Genomic DNA, 22,625 nt, shown 5'->3' on the forward strand with positions numbered 1-22,625 from the left:
TCTCATTTGATAGATCCGCTGTGAGTCTCATGAGCTTTCCTTTTTAAGTAGGTACCTTTTTTGAGTTTTGCTACTTTCAGTATTCTATCTCTGTTTTAGGCTTTTGCCATGTTGAGTACAATGTGTGTTGGAGTTTTCCTACTTGGTCCTATTTTCTCTAGGACCCTTCAGGACTCTTGGGTCTCTGCACCTATAATCCTCAACTCTGAGAAATTCTTTTCAATGATTTCTTTAACCATTGTTTCTTCATCACTCTTGCCTTCCTGTTCTTCGGGGGTCTCTGATGATGATTCCATTGTTCCTCCTGAATTCATTTTGCAGTTCTCTGCTATGCTGTTCATTTCTCTCCAGACTGTTTCCCACCTTCTGTTGTGTCACGGTGGTTTTCTCCTTCTCCTCTTGGAGCTCCTTCATCTTTTGCTCAGTTGCTCTTCAGGACTGTTATTGAGTTTTTTTTTTTATATCACCTGCCATGCTCTTCATTTTTATCATTTATAATTGTGGCTTTCTCATTTTGACTCACATTTTCTTGTGCTTTTCTGACTATCCCTGCTGTAGTTTTGAGTTCACTAAACATTCTCATCATGGTGTCCCTGAAGTTATTGTCGGGGGACTTACTGAAACTGTTGTTATTTGTGTCTCTGATGATCCTATTTTCACTCATTGAACTCGGTGGACTTCTATATGTTTTCCCTGTTGATAATTTTTCTTCTCTGCCGAGTGTCACCTACTGAGAGGAAGTATAGCTGTGAGCAACATTTAAGTTGCTGAGTAAATCTGTCACACCACCGTGTATGCGGCTGTGTGATTCAGGAGCTGTGGCATGGGCCAGTTATGATGGTGCAGGTCAGGTGTGGAGGCTGCTGGGACCAAATGGGAAGGGAAGGACTCTGCCTCCCATTCTGGAATAGGCTCAGTGATGTCAGACAGAGACTAGCCTCATCTAGAATGGCATCTGCAACACACATTCCTAAATCTTTTGACCATGTCTCCTACTTGCCTTCCGATTTTTTTTTCATTTTGGGTCACACCCAGCGATGCTCAGGGGTTACTCCTGGCTCTGCACTCAGGAATCACTCCTGTCAGTGCTCAGGGGACCATATTAGATGCTGGGGATCAAACCCAGGTTGGCCACATGCAAGGCAAACCCCTACTGGCTATGCTATCACTCTGGCCCACCCTCTGCTTTCTTTTGCTTGCCATAAGAGATCCCAAACCACATGGTACCAACCACTCATGTCATGCCCTAGAACTCGGTGTGGTAATGCTTTTTGTGTGTTTGAAACAAAACAGCACAGCACACACCCCACAGGAGTTAGGCTGGGAGACAGAAGAGCTAAGAGACTCCTAGACCTAAGGCTGTTTCCCACAGGGCCCAAACACAATCACTGTCCCCTCTGGCCAGTTACGTGCTGTTTATTCAAGTGAATATGCATCATGATTGCCCCTTCCACTGGAGAGCCCAAATGAGGAGCATTTTATTGCTCAGAACTCCCCTTGAAGTTTATTATTTTCTCCATAAACTTAGAAGTATTGATTAATTGTTGGTTCTTAATAGCATAGGAATCTATAGAAACTTGAGGACTATAGTTTTATACTGTATATCAGCCTCTATATATTGTTTCTGTCGAGCTCATTCTCAAAATTCTTAGATACCTCTTGAAGCATACTTAGTGTACACACACTCTCTCTCTCTCTCTCTCTCTCACACACACACACACACACACTTCTCATTCTTATGGTTAGATCTGCTTACATGTTGCCCTGTTCATTCTACTGTGAGAGATGGAATACAGGTACAGATAATTTTGTACCTGTATTCTGCCCTCACATCCTGGGGGAAAAAGCAGCTAAGATAGAGAAAGGAACACCTAGTAGAGGATGCCCAAACAAGCAAACAAATTATCTCTACCTGCATTCTATCTTTTTGTTCTCTCTTCTTTTGAGTGTTGTAGTTTGCAATAGAGGTAGTGGGTGGCCATCATGTTCGGTCTATAGTCTTCTTTCAGCTCGCATCTCTCAGCCCGAGTGGGTCTACCCAACATCCTCTACTATGTGTTCCTTCTCTATCTCAGTTGCCTTTTCCCCCAGCATGTGAGGCCAGTTTCCAAGCTGTGGGGCAGACCTCCTGGTTCCTGTAACTACTACTCTTGGGTGTTAGTCTCCCATTCTGTTACTTTATATTCCACAGATGAGTGCGATCTTTCTATGTCTGTCTTTCTCTTTCTGACTCATTTCATTCAACATGATACTTCCCATGTTGACCAACTTATATGAAAATTTCATGACTTCATCTTTTCTAACAGTTGCATAGTATTCCACTGTGTAGATGTACCAAAGTTTCTTTAACCAGTCATTTGGTTTTGGGCACTCCGTTTTTTCCCAGATTTTGGCTATTGTAAAAAGTGCTGCAATGAACATATGAATGCAGATGTCATTTCTACTATACCTTTTTGCCTCTCCGGGATATATTCCCAGAAAGTGGTATTGCTGGGTCAAATGGGAGCTCAATTTCTAATTTTTTGAGAATCGTCCATATTGTTTTCCAAAAGGGCTGAACCAGTCGGCATTCCCACCAGCAGTGAAGGAGAGTCCCTTTCTCCCCACATCCGCCCCAACACCTGTTGCATTTGTTCTTTTAGATGTGGGCCAGTCTCTGAGGTGTGAGGTGATATCTTATTGTTGTTTTGATCTGCATCTTCCTGATAATTAATGACATAGAGCATTTTCTTATGTGCCTCTTAGCCATTAGGATTTCTTCTTTGAGAAAGTTTCTGGTCATTTCATCACCCCATTTTTTGATGGGGTTGGATGTTTTATTCTTGTGGAGTTCAACCAGTGTCTTGTATATCCTTGATATCACCCCCTTATCAGATAGGTATTGGGTGAATATCCTTTCCCATTCTGTAGACTGTCTTTGGATTTTGGTCACTGTTTTTTTAGAGGTGCAGAAGCTTCTTAGTTTAAGATAGTCCCATTTGTTTATCTCTGTTTTCACTTGCTTGGCCAGTGGAATGTCATCTTTGAAGATACTGTTAGCTTAAACGTTGTGGAGGGTTTTGCCAACCTTGTCTTCAATGTACCTTAGCGATTCTGGTCTGATGTTGAGGTCTTTAATCCATTTTGATCTGACTTTTGTACATGGTGATAGGTAGAGATCTGAGCCCATTTTTTTGCATGTAGCTGTCCAGTTTTGCCAGCACAATTTGTTAAAAATGCTTTCCTTGCTCCACTTCACATTTCTTGCTCCCTTATCAAAGATTAGATGATCATATATTTGGGGAGAGGGTGTCAGAATATTCAACCCTTTTCCATTGGTCTGCGGCTCTGCCTTTGTTCCAGTGCCATGCTGTTTTAATTATTACAACTTTGTAGTAGAGTTTGAAGTTGGAGAGGTTGATTCCTCCCATTTTCTTTTTCCCTGAATTGCTTTACCTATTCATGGGGGCTTATTGTTTTTTTAAATTTTTTTATAATTTTTTTATTTTTAATTAGTGAATCACCGTGAGGGTACAGTTAGAGTTATACATTTTTGTGCTCATGTTTTCCCCATACAGAGTTCGAGAACCCATCCCTTCACCAGTGCCCATTCTCTACCACCAGTAAACCCAGCATCCCTCCCACCTCCCCAGTCCCGTCTCCCCACCCCCCCACACTGCCCTTTTGTTCTCTCTCTCTGATTAGGTGTTGTGGTTTGCAATAAAGGTGTTGTGTGGCCATTGCGTTCAGTCTCTAGTCTACATTCGGCACACATCACCCTTCTCATGGGGGCTTATTGTTACATATGAATTTCAGGAGTGTTTGCTCCATTTCTTTGAAGAATGTCATGGGTATCCTTATAGGGATCACATTGAATTTGTGCAATGCTTTGGGAAGTATTGCCATTTTGACAATGTTAATTCTTCCAATCCATGAGCAGGGATATCTTTCCATTTCCTCGTGTCTTCTTTTATTTCCTGAAGTAGTGTTTTGTAGTTTTCCTTATACAAGTCCTTTACCTCCTTAGTTAAGCTGATTCCAAGGTACTTGATATTTTGAGGCACAATTGCAAACGGGATTGCTTTTTTCATTTCACTTTCTTCTCTCTCATTATTTGCATATAGGAAAGCCATGGAGTTTTGGGTATTGATTTTATAGCCTGAAACTTTACTATATAAGTCTATTGTTTCTAGGAGTTTCTTGGTAGATGCTTTAGGGTTCTCTAAGTATAGTATCATATCATCTGCGAATAGTGAGAGCTTGATTTCTTCCTTTCCTATCTGAATGCCCTTAATATCTTTTCCTTGCTTAGCTGCTATTGCAAGTACTTCCAGTACTATATTGAACAGGAGTGGAGAGAGTGGGCACCCTTGTCTCGTCCCTGATCTTAGAGGGAAGGCTCTTAGTTTTTCCCCATTGAGGATGATGCTTGCCATAGGCTTGTAGTAAATGACTTGGACTATATTGAGGAAAGTCCCTTCTATACCCATTTTGGTGAGAGTTTTCATCATAAACGATGCTGGATCTTGTCAATTGCTTTCTCTGCATCTATTGATATGATTATATAGTTTTTATCTTTGGTTTACATGATAGATTATGTTGATTGATTTCTGTTTTTTTTTTTGTGTGTGTGTTGATTGATTTCTGGATGTTAAACTATCCTTGCCTCCCCAGCATGAATCCCACTTGGTTGTGCTGTATGATCTTTTTGATGAGTTATTGAATTCTATTTGCTAATAATTTGTTGAGAATCTTCGCATCTGTGTTCATCAGGGATATTGGCCTGTAGTTTTCTTTTTTTGTGGTGTCTTTGTTTGCTTTTGGTATTAGGGAAATATGAACCTCATAGAAACTGTTTGGGAGGGTTTCTGTTTCTTCAATTTCCTGGAAAAGCTTGAGAAGAACTGGCAATAGGTCCTCTTTAAATGTTTGGAAGAATTCCCTAGTGAATCCATCTGGACCTGGGCTTTTGTTTTTGGGAAGACTTTTGATTACAGTTTCAATTTCCTTGATATTAATAGGACAGTTCAGGTATTCCAGGTCTTCTTGATTCAGCCTTAGGAGATAGGAATCCAGGTATTTATCCATTTCTTCTAGGTTCTCTTGTTTCATGGCATACAGATTTTCAAAGCAGTCTCTGATGATCTTTTCAATTTGTTTGGTTTCTGTTGTGATGTCCCCCTTTTCATTTCTGATTCGGCTTATAAGGGTTCTCTCTCTTTCTTTGTGAGTCTTGCTAGTGGTTTATCAATCTTGTTTATTTTCTTGAAGAACCAGCTCATGGTTTCATTGATATTTCGGATTGTCTTTTGGGTTTCCATGTCATTGATTTCTGCTTTAAGTTTTATTATCTCTTGCAGGGCTATAAATTTTCCCCTTAACACAGCTTTAGCTGTGTCCCACAAGTTCTGGTAGCTTGTGTCTTCATTCTCATTTGTTTCCAGGTACCTTTAGATTTCTTCCTTGATTTCTTTCCTGACCCACTCATTGTTCAACATTGAGTTGCTTAATTTTCAGGTGTTTGATTTTGTTTTCTGCTTCTGTACATGATTACTTTCTATCTTCAGTGAATCATGGTCTGAAAAGATAGCTGGTACAATGTCTATCTTCCTGATTCTGTTGAGGTATGTTGTGTGGCCCAGCACATGGTCTATTCTGGAAAATATTCCATGTGCACTGGAAAAGAATGTGTATTCCTTTTTGGGGGGACATAAAGTCCTGTATAGATCTATTAGCCCTCTCTCTTCTAGTTCTTACTTCAAAGCCAATATTTCATTGCTAAGTTTTTATCTTCTTGACCTATCCAGAAGTGATAGGGCGGTATTGAAGTCTCCAACTACTATTGTGTTGCTCGCAATGTCCTTCTTAAGGTCTGTTAGCAGTTGTTGTAGGTATTTAGCTGGTCCCTGATTGGGTGTGTACATGTTTAGGAGTGTGATTTCTTCCTGCTGTACATATCCCTTGATTAATAAAAAATGGCCTTCACTGTCCCTTCTAATCTTTTTCAACCTGAAATCTTTGTTGTCTGATACTAGTAAGGCCACCCCAGCTTTTTTGAGGGAGTTGTTTGCTTGCAGGATTGTTTTTCATCCTTTGACTTTGAGTCTGTGTTTGTTCTGGCTATTTAGATGTGTTTCTTGAAGGCAGCAGAATGTTGAGTTCAGTCTCTGAATCCATTTTACCACTCTGTGTCTCTAAATTGGTGAATTTATCCACTGACATTGAGAGAGATTATTGTTATGGGATTTTGGGCCATCTTTCTGTAAAGGTTTGTTGTGCTTGTAGGTGTCTTTCTTGTCTTACAATAGCCCCTTTAGGTTTCTTTTACCTTTGGTTTTGAGTCTATGCAGTTCCTGAGCTGTTGTTTATCCACAAAATATTGTATCGTTCCTTCAAATTTGAATGAGAGTTTAGCTGGATAAAGTATTCTTAGTGAAGCGTTCATTTCATTGAGTTTTTTCACTATACCCCACCATTGCCTTCAAGCTTGGAGGGTTTCCTCTGATAGGTTTGCTGTGAATCTAAGGATGCTCCTTTGTATGTGATTTCCTTCTTTGACCTTGCTTCTTGCAGTATTGTGTCTCTATCTGTGACGTCCATCATTTTAACTGTGATATGTCTTGGAGTTTTTTTGTTAGGGCCCTTTGGGCTCCTTGAATCTGGATGCCTGCATTGTCCAGCTCTGGGAATTTTTCAGCAAGGATTTGTTTGACTGTGGCTTTTTCATTGGGGTTGCTTTCCTATCCTTCTGGTACTCTGATGATTCTAATGTTGTTCCTCTTGAAATCATCCCCTAGGTCTCTGATTTGCTCTAGAGCTATTTTGAGGTCTCTTCCCATTGTTTGTTGTTGCCTGTAGACTTCCTGCAGCTCATCTTCAAGCTCACTGACTCTGTCTTCCGCTGTAGCCATTCTATTGTTGAGGGCACCCACTGAGTTTTTATTTCATCTACCAAATCCTTTATTTGTAACATTTCTTTTTGTAGCTTTTTAATTTCTGCTCTCATTTCTTCCTGAATTTTCTGGGCTGCCCTTTCCATTGTTTCTTTCAGGTTCTCCTCTAATTCCTTTAATTTAATGGATACCTGTTCCATCTTTGCATTGAGTTCAGTGAACATCTTCAGCATTTCATCTCTGAATTTTTTATCGGAAAGCTCAGGTTTGTGGGAAACACCGAATAGAAAGGTTTTGACAGAAGCTATGAAGATCTTGACCATGGCGTCACAGCCAGCCGGTGAGACTTTGTAAGGAAAGGTCCCAACCAGAGAGAATATTTCAGGGAAGAGTCCCAGTCAGAGAGAGTATTTCAGGGAAGGGTTCCAGTAAGAGAGAATATTTCAGAGAAGATTTCTGGTCAGAGAGAATATTTCAGGGAAGGATCCCAGCCAACCAGAGAGTATTTCAGGGAAGGGTCCCAGGAAAAGGGTCCCAGTCAGCCAGTAGGCCGCACATGGCTGATTCAATTTCCACATTTGACCTGGCCACTGCCTTCCATGCTCACAGAGCTATTTCTGTTAGTTTGGGGACTTACTCCTAACTGTTCAGGGATCATTCCTGCTGGGCTCTTGAGGCCATAGGGGGTGTTGGCATTGAAGGCAAGGAAAGTGCCTTCCCCGCTGTACTATCAGGAAGCTTTCTAGGCCCTGACCCACAGGGGAAGGTGATGGAGGCGCTTGCAGACTGGCACCCCCTGGGCACTAAGCAGGCTGGGAACCCTCCTCTGCCGTCTCCACCTTCTCATTCTTCCTCTCCATCTCTGGCAAGATGAACAAAGGCTTCTAGCCTTGGGGAAGGAAGCTTCTCCCCAACCACCCTCTCCTTCATCACAGAAGCAGCTGTCAGCCCATGGAATTCCCCAGGCAAAAGCCTGGAGTAGGTTTACCAAAGGGGGAAGTTGGGGTCCGAGATGTTTTAGCCTTTCAGTCTGAGACATGCAGATGCCAGAATTTGAGCCCCAATCAGTGTGATTCCCCCACTCTGCCAAAATTCTAAAACAGGCTCCCACTCTGCCACTTGCTCTTAGGGGGATGATGCCAAACACCCCCGGCCTACCCCGCACTTACCTCTGAGGGTATCAGGAGATGCCAAGGCCAGATAAAAGGTCAGTCTGAGGGAAGGTCACAGGAAGGAACAGAAAGGTGGAAAGAGATGGGACATGCTGCCACCTGACAAGTCAATCAGACTGGTCTCTCTGGGCCAGACAAGAATCACAGCCATCCTATTGGTTTCCTGCAGGCTCACTGCTCTGGTTTCAGAACTTGGGCTCTTGGCAGTGGTTCCAGGCAATTTACACATCTCCTAGTGTGACACCGAAAAGATGGTCGGTTGCAGCGACTGTTGCTTCTCTTAACAGCCCGCTCAGCCTTTTCTTCACATTGTCTCCATTTCTCTTTCCCTAATTCTTCTCTTTCCCACCTTCTTCCATGAGGAAAAGGGGCACGACAGTAGGAGGAACCTTTCACATGGAAATTTCTGTAAAACCTTTTACACGGAACCCTTGGGAGATGGGATTCCAGGGTGTCCTGGGACCCCAGAACAGAACACTCCTTGCATCTCATGGGCCACTGGGCTGATGGCTTCCCAGCCTCCTGGCGTGGTTCCTAGACCTCACAGTGATGAATGAGCAAGAACAGACCCACAGGCTTGTCTGCCCGTCACTCCTCACTCATTGACTCCCTGCAAATGAGCTGCCCTGTGATGGAGGCCAGAGGCCATGTGGGAAACAGCTGGTGAGCAAGAATGTGTCAGCTCAACTACTAGCAGGCGTGAGCTCTGAGCTGGGAAGGCATGAGTCCCCAAAGAAGCCCTGAAATGCCTGCGTGGAACAGGCCTCTCCCCACCATCACGTGTTTCCACCCCCTCCCATTCCCCATCACAGTCTCCCCTAGTCCATGTCCCTGGCTTCTGCCCTTCACAGCTCCCTGACTTGGAACCAGCAGCTGGCACCAGCTGGCTGTCTGGTCACGTGCTACTTCTTACCAATAGGACCAAGACCCCTAAGACAACCCGCTGGGTGGCCTTAAAATAATGACTATCAAAAGCATTTTGGGGGCCAGAGTGATAGTACAGTGGGTGGGGCGTTTGCCTTGCACATGGCCGACCCAAGTTCAATCCCCGGCATCCTACAGGGTCACCCGAGCACCACCAGGAGTAATTCCTGAGTGCAGAGCCAGGAGTAAGCCCTGAGCATCGCTAGGTATGACCCAAAAAAGCAAAAAAAAAAAATTTTACTGAACCAGAGGATGTGGCTCTTCATTTGAATCTCCTTGAATATCAGCCCCACCCTGGAAGCGTGTGTATGAGACACGCAGTGCGTATCAGCACATATAGCAAGGTATCCATAGCTGTGAGGACGGAAGGTCACCACAGACTTCTGAGGCTGACCCAAGGGAAGGATTGATGGAAGTTTCTATTAGGTGGGGAACTTCAAAGAGGCAGCTCCAGGCACCCATCAGTGCAATGGGCCAATGCCTCAAAAAAAGTTAAGGCTGTGCAGGAAAATACCATCGCTAAGTACTTTCTCCCGCCACCAGCCCCGTACCAAGGCAGGCTGACAGGGGTTTTTTGTTTACTGATGAAGATGCAGGAGTACGAGTTAGTCACAGACATGTTGGCTAGTGTGAACAATGATAATCTCACTGGGGAAGCCTCCAAAGAGAATAAACGCCTGAGCCTGTGCTTGTGGTGGAGAAGGCCGGTCACCAAATTGAAGACAAAGCTTTGTTCTAAAAGAGAAACGAATGCAAGGAGTCATTTTACTGAACCAACGTGTCCCCATTGCATTAATTCAGTTACCTCTAGGTCCCCAGAGCCTAGCCGGTGCCTTGAACCCAGGTGTTGACCTGACAGGTGTTCGGTGCCCGAGGACGAGGAGAGGTGGGGGTCTGTGGGCATGACACTGAGGGCCCATGGCTCCTCTTCCCTTCTCCAGGCCAGTGGGACGTTCTGAGCAGAAGCTCAGGAAGGAATTCAAGCCTGAGTTGGTTTCAGTGGCTGGTGACCCGGGAGGGGGAGCTACGGCTGGCTGCCCCATCTTTATCCTCAATGTCTAGTTTTGTTTGTTAGTTTGGGGGCCATACCTGGCCGTGCTCAGGGCTGGCTCTTCTGAGGGATCACTCCTGGCAGGGCTCAGGGGATCGGATGGGGCTCTGAGGGTCAAACCTGGGTCAGGCGCTACCTGCTATGCTACCTCTCTGGCCCCTTAGTTTCTGTTTTTATAGTGTTTCCTCACACTCACAGAGAGGATTAGCTGAAGCGATTGGATTTCTTTTCTTTTTTTTCTTTTTTCTTTTTGGGTCACACCCGGCGATGCACAGGGGTCACTCCTGGCTCTGCACTCAGGAATTACCCCTGGCAGTGCTCAGGGGACCATATGGGATGCTGGGAATCAAACCTGGGTCAGCCGCATGCAAGGCAAACGCCCTACCCACTGTGCTATTGCTCCAGCCCCAAGATTGAATTTCTTGCCACACAAAAAAAAATCATTCCAGGGACAGATAGTCCAAGGGTGTAGGCACTTACCTTGCATGCCCCCTCCCCTCCCTCCTTGCCCACTCCCCTCTTCCTTCCCTCTCCCTCCTCTGTCCTCCCGAGCCCTCTGCCCACTCCTCTTGTCCCTTGTCTTAGGGAGCAGGTGGCCTGTCAGGGCACAGAGACCTGTGGACGGTGAAGAAACAAACACCCAGTGGCATTTGTAGCCTCCCGGGATTCCTCACTCACACTTTTACCTTCTAGACTCTGGCCCCAACAAGGAGATTTGACAGAGGGAGGGTCTTCCTGGGACCCTCTGCTGCAGATTGGGCTCAACCCTATACACTGGACTCACCTTCCTGGGTCTGCACAGAACCAGGGTCCTGGAGGGGTGCTGCTGATGTGAGGCCCTGACCGCGAGACTGTGGGGTGGGACACGGTCTCATTCTTGACACCTAGACCCCTACCCAGGGCTTCACTGCAGAGGCTCCACTCACCAAGGGACGGGAAGGGTGACGGGGAGGTGGTGGTCCCTTCCCAGACTCCAGTGACAGAGGCACGCTCAGAATCAACCCCAGCCTGTGTGCCCATCCCCTACCTGTCTGGGTGTCACGAGTAACACCCCAGGAGAGACAGCAAGCGATCCCCTTGGAGCTCAGGAAGGGGGATGCTGATGTCAGCTCTCACCTGGCCCTGAGGTGGCTGGGGCTTCCCAGAGACCTGCTGGCTGGAGGCCATCTCAGCTGTGTCTCCTCCCGATCTTCCAGGAGTGGCCGGGCTGACCTGGCAGCCATCTACCATGAGCGCATTGATGTGGAAGGCCACCACTATGGCCCTTCGTCACGGCAGAGGAAGGATGCCCTGGTGGCCGTGGACAGCGTCCTGCAGCACATGACCAAGTGGATCCAGGTGAACTCAGCCTCGGGGCTGCCCTTCCTCTCAGGGTCCCTGCTGTCTCCATGACTGGGCGGCCCCTCACCCATGGGCTTCTCTCTCAGTGGAGGCCAGAGTCTTTTCAGGCGCCAAGGTCCTTGCGGGCTTGGGAGACATCCCCAGGCCCACAGTACTCTCTGGCAGAGCCGGGCAGTGGCCCAGAGCTTTCCCCACCTCAGAACAAGTCTGTCAGCTGCATGCGCCTGGGAGTTGGACCGTGTCTCTCCCAGACTCTGCCACACTTTTTCTGAATGACTTGGAAACGTATGTGGATGTCTCAGAGATCGGCTTCCTGCCACTCTATGGACAAGGATGGTGCTACCACTAACCAGCACCATTCAAGGATCAAAATGGCTCCCTCACTTCTCCCCTGCTTCTCTCTGCCATCCCTGTGGCAACAGCCCTAGTTTTCACAGTCTGGAGACTCCTTTGTTGGACCTGTTCATTTGCTTTGGTTATTGGCACTTCGCCAACGAGAGAAATCACCTGGGAATTGTCTCTCACTTCCTGATCATTTCCCTGAGCTTCATCCTCTCCAGTTCCACCCGTGGTGTGGAGGAAGATGGCTTTTGTCTTCCTTTAATGGCCAGAGAGTGCCTGATGGGGCCCATAGGACAGAGCTTCTTTCTCCAGCCACGGGTGGGCCCTGGGTGGGTGCCATATTTGGGTATTTGTGGATCAAGCTGTGAAGAACACGGGCGTGAACATGTCCTTGCAGTTTCAAGACTCACTCTCCAGGGGGTGAATATCTTTGATGGTCCTACTGGACCACACAGAACCTCCTTGTTTGTTTCATTACATGAGGAAACTCCAGACCATATTTCATAATGCATCTCCTCCCTCAGCGAGCCCAAGTCCCATTCTCTGCACAGCCCAGCCAGTGCCTTTGTCTTCTGTTTTTCAGTGGAAAGGGTGTTGTAGCTGTTCCGGTTCTAATCAGCAGGACTTTATGTTCTATGTCTGTAGAATGGGTGAGCAACAGGCAACCTATGAGCACTGGAGGTTGTGGGGAGGGTTGAGGAGGTGGAAACAGAGAGTGTGACTCAAAGGCCAAAGCCCTAATATACCATGTTCTGGCCGGAAGCAGGTGTGTGCAGCTGTGTCTCAGCCTCCGGCTGGGAATCAGAGGTGTGTCTCTTCAGGGCAGAAGCGGGTCCCCGGGGCCATCATGACCATCTTTGTCCACCCCCAGGAACGGGACCTGCAGGACGACCTTGACGTCATTATCTTCTCAGACCATGGGATGACAGACATTTTCTGGATGGACCAAGTCATCGAGCTGAACAAATACATCAACTTGAATGACGTGCAGCAAGTGAAGGACCGAGGCCCTGTCGTCAGCCTGTGGCCAGCCCCTGGGAAGCATGCAGAGGCAAGACGGGTCCTGGTGGGAGCGGGCGTGGGGGACCTCAGAGCACCCTCTTTCACCCCCACTTGGAGCAGTCTTCTTTCCCTGGAAGCTCTGATGAGCCCTCAGAGTCCGTGTGAGGGGCCACAGATCCCTGCCCCCTAGTTCCGACTCCCGAGTCTCCCAGATAAACCCCCAACGCTCTGCCTTGGTGGAGGTTAGGAGAATTAAATGGGACAGAAGACGTACAGGGCTTTGCATATGAAATCCTTTAGAAAGGGCTGGGGGGCCTCTTGGAGCTAGAGAGAGAGAGCAAAGGGGTTAAGGCATTGCCTTGTACATGGCTGACCTGGGTTTCATCCCTAGCACCCCATCTGGGCTCCTGAGCACTGTCAAGAGTGATCCCTGAGCACAGACCCAGGAGTAAGGCCTGAGCACTGCTGGGGGTGGCCCCCAAACCAAAGAGAGAATGGGAGCTCTTCTACTGCTGGCCGAAATGCATCACTTCGAAGGAAATCCGAGGATTTGGGGGTACTTACTTAGAAAGTTCTTTGGGTTTTTTTGGTGGGAGGCTCATCTGGTGGTACACAGGGCTTACTCCCAGCGGTGCCCAGGAGACCATACGTGATGCCAGGGATTGAACCTGAGTCTGCTGTGTGCAAGGCAAGTGCCTTCCCCACTGTATTTTTCTCTCCAGTCCCAGAAGGTTCTTTCTCTGGAGGAGAGTTGTCAATTGGCATTCACCAGGGACTCTGAGATGACGATGGGGCCGGTGAGAGAGAACAGGGGCTAAGGGGTGTGCTGCATGAGGCCACCCACACTTGGAACCCCCCACACTGATTGTCACCCAAGCACCACCAGGGATCACTCTTGATCACAGGATTAGTCCTGTGAGCACTGCCAGGCGTGCTCCCCACCCCCACTCCCTACCCCCTCTTTAAAGGAGCTGGGATGGTGATGGGTGAGCAGAGGGCTGAGGACCCACGGTGGTTCCTCTCAGACCCACATGGCATGAAGGCAGCTCTGGGGGCAGCTCCTAACTAGGTTTCCACATGTTTTCTCTGGTTTGCACATGGCTGGGACTTGGTGTGTCTCAGGGCCTTTGTGCATTTAAGAGATGGACAGAGAAGCTCACTTAGACCCATGGCCAGCTCCAAGGCATGACTAGAGACCCACCAGCTAATCTTACAGTTCTCTTAGCATCTTTTGTAGGGGACACCCACTTGCTGCCCCGAGAAGGCCAATGACAGGGTGCCAGGGGCCAAGACAGCTCCCCTCCATCCCCACAGCTGTAATGCCATTGATGATGATGGCCGTGGTAGTGTTGATAAAGCACTGGGGACAGGTCAAAGTGTCTCCTGTCTGACCCAGAGACAAAAGCTTCCTTCTGGCTCTGCTCACCTCCCTTCAGTACTCTAAAACCTGTTTTTTTTTTGGGGGGGGTGCCTAAAGAACCCGTTACTGATCTTGCGTCTTTTCCTCACCCAAGATCCAATCACTGGTAACAGTTCTCTCATTTTTGCTCAGTGGAAGTGTCGAACTTATCTGCATGGGGTTACCACGAAGATATCCCTAAATATGAAAGTAGGAAGAAAATCTTAGATATTGGTGAACTCTCCCCTGACCCCAGCACTATGGATGCTTGCAAGGAAGTTTTGTTAATCTGGTCACCTTCTTCTTTGACTCGTGCTTCAGAGCAAATGGGCTATAGAAGAATGATGCCTGAGCAGCTTCTGGGCTGAACTGAGTTTTCCCAGCACCACGCTTAAGTCAGGCTATTGCAAGCTGCTGGAAGCAGTTGGTTGATTATTCAAACTCAAAGGTTGTGTTTGGGCTATGTTTGTTGTTCAGCATGTGAAGGACACAAGAGTTTGTGGGCCCTGGCGAATGTTACCAGCTTTTTTACGTACCCACACTCTTTCTGCAAATGTTCCTACTTCCGTTAAGAACTTGGGGTTTTCTTCAGTGGGAAATTGTAATGTCAGGGGTTACAGGACACCCTTGTCTAAGCAGTCCAGAGGAGAATGATTTGTCAGAGTCCAGTTGATTGGCTCAACTTTGTATTCTATTCTCTCCAGGAATTTTATTTGGCAAAATCCATCAAGTTAACATCTGCCATTGATTTTCATTTTCACCATCAACAGTTAAGCTGCTACTAGATCTTGGAAATAACAGACAGTATTTGCATCTTCATCAAAAAATGATGGATTAATACATGGTAAACAAGTCTTAGTACTTTTAGGAGTCCAGTGTGTAGGATATGCTTTCAGTCAAGGCAAGAACAAATTTTCATTCTTCGGATTTGACGGCATTTATCGTCAGGCAGGCCAATATCTTTGGCCTTTTTATTTATTATTTTGGACATAATTATGTTTTATTTGTTATCTAACTATGGAGTGACCCATGAGAAGAACCTAATGGTATTCTGAAATCTGTGTAAGCTTTGATGCGTGACATTGTAGAGGGTGGCTTTATGCTCACCAGGCATGAGAGATAACAGCAGTTTCCTGCTACAGATCCCCTCACCTTTTTTTAATTAATTTATTATTTTATAGAAACACCATGTGGAAAGTTATGAAGCTTTCAGGTTTAAGTATCAATTATACAATGCTTGAACACCCATCCCTTCACCAGTGCACATATTCCACTACCAAGAATCACAGTATACATCCCCCCACCCCACCACCTCCCCAGCCCCCCATCCCTCCTGTGTAACTGGCAAATTTCACTTTACTTTGATTACATTCAATATTTCAACAAAAAAACTCACTATTATTGTTTGGAGTTTCTCCCCCCTAACGTCGGACTTGCTGAAAAGGAAATATTTGATAATTTGTTTTCCATTGCTGAGATTGAAGAGATATGAGGTTGAGTGGCCGCATTAGTGGCCGCACGGTTTTGGATTTCTGTATTTTAGTATTTTAGTAACTAAGTCCAGAGAAATATCTGCCAGAAATTGAATCAGTGTAAGCTTGTACCTCTCAGCTACTTTATATTCCACATATGAGTGCAATCTTTCTATGTCTGTCTCTTTCTTTCTGACTCATTTCACTCAGCATGATACTTTCCATGTTGATCCACTTATATGAAAATTTCATGACTTCATCTTTTCTAACAGTTGCATAGTATTCCATTGTGTAGATGTACCAGAGTTTCTTTAACCAGTCATCTGTTTTGGGGCACTCTGGTTTTTTCCAGATTGTGGCTATTGTAAACAGTGCTGCAATGAACATAGAAATGCAGATGTCATTACTACTATACCTTTTTGCCTCTCTGGGATATATTCCCAGGAGTGGTATTGCTGGGTCAAATGGAAGCTCAATTTCTAACTTATTGTTTTCCAAAAGGGCTGAACCAGTCGGCATTCCCACCAGCAGTGAAGGAGAGTCCCTTTCTCCCCACATCCACGCAAACACCGGTTGCTTTTGTTTTTTGGGATATGGGCCAGTCTCTGTGGTGTGAGATGATATCCCATTGTTGTTTTGATCTGCATTTCCCTGATGATTAGTGATGAACATTTTCTCATGTGCCTCTCAGCCATTCGGATTTCTTCTTTGGGAAAGTTTCTGTTCATTTCATCACTCCATTTTTTGATCGGGTTGGCAGTTTTCTTCTTGTGGAGTTCAACCAGTGCATTGTATATCCTTGATATCAACCCTTTATTGGATGGGTACTGCGTAAATATCCTTTCCCATTCTGTAGATTGTCTTTGTGTTTTGGTCACTGTTTCTTTTGAGGTGCAGAAGCTTCTTAGTTTGAGATAGTCCCATTTGTTTATCTCTGTTTTCACTTGCTTGGCCAGTGGCGTGTCAGCTTTGAAGATACCTTTGGCTGCAATGTCGTGGAGGGTTTTGCAGACCTTGTCTTCAATGTACCTTAGGGATTCTGGTCTGATGTTGAGGTCCTTAATCCATTTTGATCTGACTTTTGTACATGGTTATAGGTGGAGGTCTAAGCCCATTTTTTGCATGTAGTTGTCCAGTTTTGCTAGCACAATTTGTTAAAAATGCTTTCCTTGCTCCACTTCACATTTCTTGCTCCCTTATCAAAGATTAGATAATCATATATTTGGGAGGGTGTGTCAGAATATTCAACCCTGTTCCATTGGTCTGCAGCTCTGCCTTTGTTCCAGTACCATGCTGTTTTAATGACTACCACTTTGTAGTAGAGTTGGAAGTTGGGGAGGTTGATTCCTCCCATTTTCTTTTTCCCAAGAATTGCTTTAGCTATTCGTGGGGGCTTATTGTTCCATATGAATTTCAGGAGTGTTTGTTCCATTTCTTTGAAGAATGTCATGGGTATCCTTATAGCGATCGCATTGAATTTGTACAATGCTTTGAGGAGAATTGCCATTTTGACAACGTTATTTCTTCCAATCCATGAGCAGGGGATGCCTTTCCATTTCTTCGTGTCCTTTTTCATTTCCTGAAGTAGCATTTTGTAGTTTCTTTATACAAGTCCTTTACCTCCTTTGTTAAGCTGATTCCTAGGTACTTGATTTTTTGAGGCACAATTGTGAACAGGATTGCTTCTATCATGTCGCTTTTTTCTCTCTCATTATTTGCATATAGGAAAGCCATGGACTTTTGGGTATTGATTCTATAGCCTGCAACTTTACTATATGAGTCTATTGTTTCTAGGAGTTTCTTGGTAGAGGTTTTAGGGTTCTCTAGGTATAGTATAATATCATCTGCGAATAGTGAGAGCTTGATTTCTTCCTTTCCTACCTGAATGCCCTTAATATCTTTTTTTTGCCTAATCGCTATTTGCAAGTACTTCCAGTACTATATTGAACAGAAGTGGAGAGAGTGGGCATCCTTGTCTCATCCCTGTTCTCAGAGGGAAGGCTCTTAGTTTTTCCCCATTGAGGATGATGCTTGCTGTAGGCTTGTGATAAACGGCTTTGACCATATTGAGGACCATATTGACCATATTTCATCATAAACAGGTGCTGGATCTTGTCAAATGCATTGTCTGCATCTATTGATATGATTATATGATTTTTATCTTTTCTTTTGTTGATATGATGGATTATGTTGATTGATTTCCGGATGTTAAACCATCCTTGCATCCCCGGGATGAATCCCACTTGGTCGTGGTGTATGATCTTTTTGATGAGTTGTTGAATTCTATTTGCTAATATTTTGTTGAGAATCTTCGCATCTGTGTTCATCAGGGATATTGGCCTGTAGTTTTATTTTTTTTGTGGTGTCTTTGTTTGCTTTTGGTATTAGGGAGATATGAGCTTCATAGAAACTGTTTGGGAGGGTTTCTGTTTCTTCAATTTCCTGGAAAAGCTTGAGAAGAATTGGCAATAGGACCTCTTTAAATGTTTGGAAGAATTCCCTAGTGAATCCGTCTGGACCTGGGCTTTTGTTTTTGGGAAGACTTTTGATTACAGTTTCAATTTCCTTGATATTAATTGGACTATTCAGGTACTCCAAGTCTTCTTGGTTCATCCTTGGGAGATTATAGGAGTCGAGGAATTTATCTATTTCTTCTAGGTTCTCTTGTTTCATGGCATACAGATTTTCAATCTGTATTTTCAATCTCTGATGATCTTTTCAATTTGTTTGGTTTCTGTTGTGATGTTCCCCTTTTCATTTCTGATTCAGCTTATAAGGGTTCTCTCTCTCGTTCTTTGTGAGTCTTGCTAGTGGTTCATCAATTTTGTTTATTTTCTCGAAGAACCAGCTCTTGGTTTCATTGATCTTTCGAATTGTCTTTTGGGTTTCCATGTCGTTAATTTCTACTCTAAGTTTTATTATCTCTTTCCTTCTGCCTGGTTTGGGCTCCTTTTGTTGGTCCTTTTCTAAGGTCTTGAGCTGTGAAGTCAAGTTATTTATGTGGGTCCTTTCTTCCTTCCTGACGTATGCTTGCAGAGCTATAAATTTTCCCCTTAATACAGCTTTAGCTGCATCCCATGTAGTAGCTCATGTCTTCATTCTCATTTGTTTCCAGATACCTTTTGATTTCTTCCTTGATTTCCTTCCTGACCCACTCATTGTTCAACATCGAGCAATTTAATTTCCAGGTGTTTGATTTGGTTTTCTGCATTTGTCCATGATTAACTTTTATCTTCAGATCATCATGGTCTGAAAAGATAGCTGGTACAATGTCTACCTTGTTGATTCTGTTGAGGTATGCTGTGTGGCCCAGCGCATGGTCTATTCTGGAAAATGTTCCATGTGCACTGGAAAAGAATGTGTATTCCTTTTTTTGGGGGGATATAAAGCCCTGTATAGATCTATTAGCCCTCTCCTATTTCTTTTTTCAAAGCCAGTATTTCCTTGGTGAGTTTTAATCTTCTTGATCTGTCCAGAGGTGATAGGTTGGTGTTGAAGTCTCCAACTACTATTGTGTTGCTCACAATATCCTTCTTAAGGTCTCTTAGCAGCTGTTGTAGGTATTTAGCTGGTCCCTCATTAGGTGCATAGACGTTTAGGAGTTTGATTTCTTCCTGATGTACATATCTGTGATTAATAAAAAGTGCCTTCACTATCCCTTCTAATCTTTTTCAACCTGAAGTCTATGTTGTCCGATACTCACCCTAGCTTTTTTGAGGGAGTTGTTTGCTTGCAGGATTCTTTTCCATCCTTTGACTTTGAGTCTGTGTTCTGACTATTCAGATGTGTTTCTTGCAGGCAGCAGAATGTTGGGTTCAGTCTCTGAATCCATTTTGCCAGTCTGTGTCTCTTAATTGGTGAATTTAGACCATTGACATTAAGGGAGATTATTGTTATGGGATTTTGCATCATCTTTGTGTAAGGGTTTGTTGTGCTTGTAGGGTTTCTTCTTGTCTTACAATAGCCCCTTTAGTGCTTCTTTTAGGTTTGGTTTTGAGACTATGAAGTTCCTGAACTGTTGTTTATCCCTAAAATAGTGTATCATTCCTTTGAGTTTGAATGAGAATTTAGCCGGGTAAAGTATTCTTGGTGAAGCGTTCATTTCATTGAGGTTTTTCACTATATCCCACCATTGTCTTCGGGCTTGGAGGGTTTTCTCTGATAGATCTGCTGTGAATCTAAGGGGTGCTCCTTTGTATGCGATTTCCTTCTTCGACCTTGCTGCTTGCAGTATTATGCCTCTATCCATGATGTCCATCATTGTAACTATGATACGTCTTGGGGTTTTTCTGTTAGGATCTCTTTTAGGTGGCACCCTTCGGGCGCCTTGAATCTGGATGCCTGCATTGTCCAGCTTTGGGAACTTTTCAGCAAGGATTTGTTTGATTGTGGCTTTTTCATTGGGGTTGGTTCCCTGTCCTTTTGGTACTCCAATGATTCTAATGTTGTTCCTCTTGAAATCATCCCCTAGGACTCTGATTTGCCCTAGAGCTATTTTGAGGTCTCTTCCCATTGTTTGTTGTTGCCTGTAGGCTTCTTGCAGCTCATCTTCAAGCATACTGATTCTGTCTTCCGCTGCAGTCATTCTATTGTTGAGGGCAGCCAGAGAGTTTTTTTTTTTAAAAAAAAAATTTATTTTTTTAAAAATTTTATCACCATGTGGAAAGTTACAGAGTTCTCAGGTTTATGTCTCAGTTATACCGTATTCAAACACCATCCCTTCACCAGTGCCCATATTCCACCACCAAAATCCTGGGTATACTCCCCGTCCCCCACCCCAACTGTATAACTGATGAATTTCTATTTTCTCTTCACCTTGATTACGTTCCATATTTCAACACAAAACTCACTATTGTTGTGGGAGTTATATCCCCAAACAAGATAACCCTAATAAGGAGGCAATTGATAATTAGTTTTCATTAAAAGATTGTATGTTTTCAGGTTTTAGAAAAGGTCGCGCGGCCGCTAATGCGGCCGCGCGGCTCGAATGTGTCCCAGTCCCGAATCCTGGAGCCGTGTTAGTTGCTGCTCAGTGTCGCCAGGGTTCCATCTGGAGAAGGTGTGCTGGCGGCACCTCCTCCTTCCAGCCCCCCGGTGTTGCTGGCCCCGATTCGGGTCCGGAGCATTGTCCGGGCCGTGTTGCTCACCAGAATGGATTGTGGCATCAAGATGGCGCCGAGGGTGGGTCAAGGGCGTGACTTCTGGCGGCCGGGACCACTTGGAGTTTTGGGCTGGCGCCGCCCCACTCCAGTGCCCCCCCGCGACTCGGATGTGTCCCAGTCCCGAATCCTGGAGCCGTGTTAGTTGCTGCTCAGTGTTGCCAGGGTTCCATCTGGAGAAGGTGTGCTGGCGGCACCACCTCCTTCCAGCCCCCCGGTGTTGCTGAGCCAGAGAGTTTTTGATTTCATCTAGCAAATCCTTCATTTCTTTTTGTAGGTTTTTAATTTCTGCTCTCATTTCTTCCCATATTTTGTCGGCTGTCTGTTGTATTGTTTCTGTCAGGTCCTCCTTTAACTTGTCAATCTTTGTATTGAGTTCATTGAACATCCTGAGGATTTCAACTCTGAATTGTTTATTAGAGAGCTCAAGTTTGTAGGAAACTCCAATTGAGGTTTCTGGACTCCTTTCTTAGTCCTCTGCTTGTGGTGGGGATTTGCGCTGTTCGTCATGTTGTTGTGGTGGTATGGAAGAGGGACCTTGAGGATCAGTATCCCTGTTCCCTCTTGTTGCAAAAAAGGATTCTGGATGGGCTTGGTCAATGGTGGCTGCCTTTTTATTTCCCCCTTCTAGAACCTGGGCTCCCACTCAGATGTTCCTTCAATCCTTATGTGAAGTCTTGTGTTTTATTGTCCTACTGTTTACGAAAAGCTAGGATGTTTGTCTTGGACATGATGTTGAGGAGAATATGTGCAGTTGTGTAAGCGGCTGCAGGCTGGAAAAGCCACGCCCACTTTGCCTAGGCCACGCCCCCTGACGATTAGGCCACGCCTCTTTCACACAACCCTACAGCGGGTCAAGGGGTTGGGGGTGGTGTGCCAGCAGTCCAGAGGGGAGGAAAGGCTTGGGTGCTCAGGGCCGAGGAGCAGGCTGGGTCACGGAAGGGCGGGTCAAGGGGACATCACACACCTGTGCCAGAAGACAGAACGGCTGTGTGCTTGGGGTCGGTGTGCTGGCCACTCGCCCCCCCCCCCCACCTTTTCTGTCTCCTCCAAGGGAACTGCTGACTAAATCCTGAGTCATCACTTCTTTACCATGGATGTTACTCAGTTTTGTACTTGTTCCAACCTTGTGTAACAGACATACTCCATTTACAACTTACTCTCTTTAGTCTTAGAGATCCTGGAGATTGTGGCAAATATGGATTTCTTATGGCTATATAAATAGGCTATAGTTCAGCTACTTTCAGAGTTGGAAATCCTATTTTTCAAGCCTGTATAGTATCTCATGACAAAAATCAAGCCATGATCCATTTTTCCCTTCCACCTTTGCTGGGCATTGTAGGATAACATTGGTTTGTCCTTGGCGGCAGGAAGCTGAGGTTTATTGGGTCGTACCCATCCCAGTGCTTCTGAGATGCTCTCATTCCTCTCTGTTTATCTTTAAGTTCTCTGTGCTCTCTTCTCCAACCAGTGAATCACCCATTTCCCCTAAACAGTACCTATGACTTTAAAGTCAAATTCCTCAGAAACCTCTGATTTTGAATTTGTAAGTAAAATATTGTTTTTCTCCTTCCCTTATGTTCTTTGCATAGTTTACTTCAGAGCAATGTCCTTTTTGTATAGACACAGGAAGACAGTTAATGCTATGCTTTTGTAACTTGGGAGTTGATTGACTCTGAATAATATTCACGCCTGGGCATCTATTTTCTCGACTTAAGCAAGGTCCGGAGGAGGGACTGGAAGGACCCAGGGCAAGCTGTGAGCTACCCTGGCATAGAAATGGGCCAGGCCAAGTGCCATAGTACTTAACTATAAGTCAAGCACAGTCATGGACAAATTTTGTCATAATCTAAAGAGCAACAACTGGATTAGGACCCTGGTAGGGTTAGGA

At 45.1% G+C, this 22,625-nt stretch overlaps 1 protein-coding gene across 1 annotated transcript in view; it reads left to right on the forward strand.

Annotated features, from left to right (window-relative positions):
* ENPP6 (ectonucleotide pyrophosphatase/phosphodiesterase 6) overlaps positions 1-22,625 on the forward strand; it is a 104,511-nt gene that overhangs the window by 63,587 nt on the left and 18,299 nt on the right. The window contains exons 4-5 of the mRNA XM_004614723.2: positions 11,216-11,357; positions 12,574-12,753. Coding sequence (XP_004614780.1) covers positions 11,216-11,357; positions 12,574-12,753 — 322 coding nt within the window. The remainder of the gene's footprint in view (positions 1-11,215; positions 11,358-12,573; positions 12,754-22,625) is intronic.

Source organism: Sorex araneus, chromosome 1, assembly GCF_027595985.1.
Source record: "Sorex araneus isolate mSorAra2 chromosome 1, mSorAra2.pri, whole genome shotgun sequence".
Lineage (NCBI taxonomy): Eukaryota > Metazoa > Chordata > Mammalia > Eulipotyphla > Soricidae > Sorex > Sorex araneus.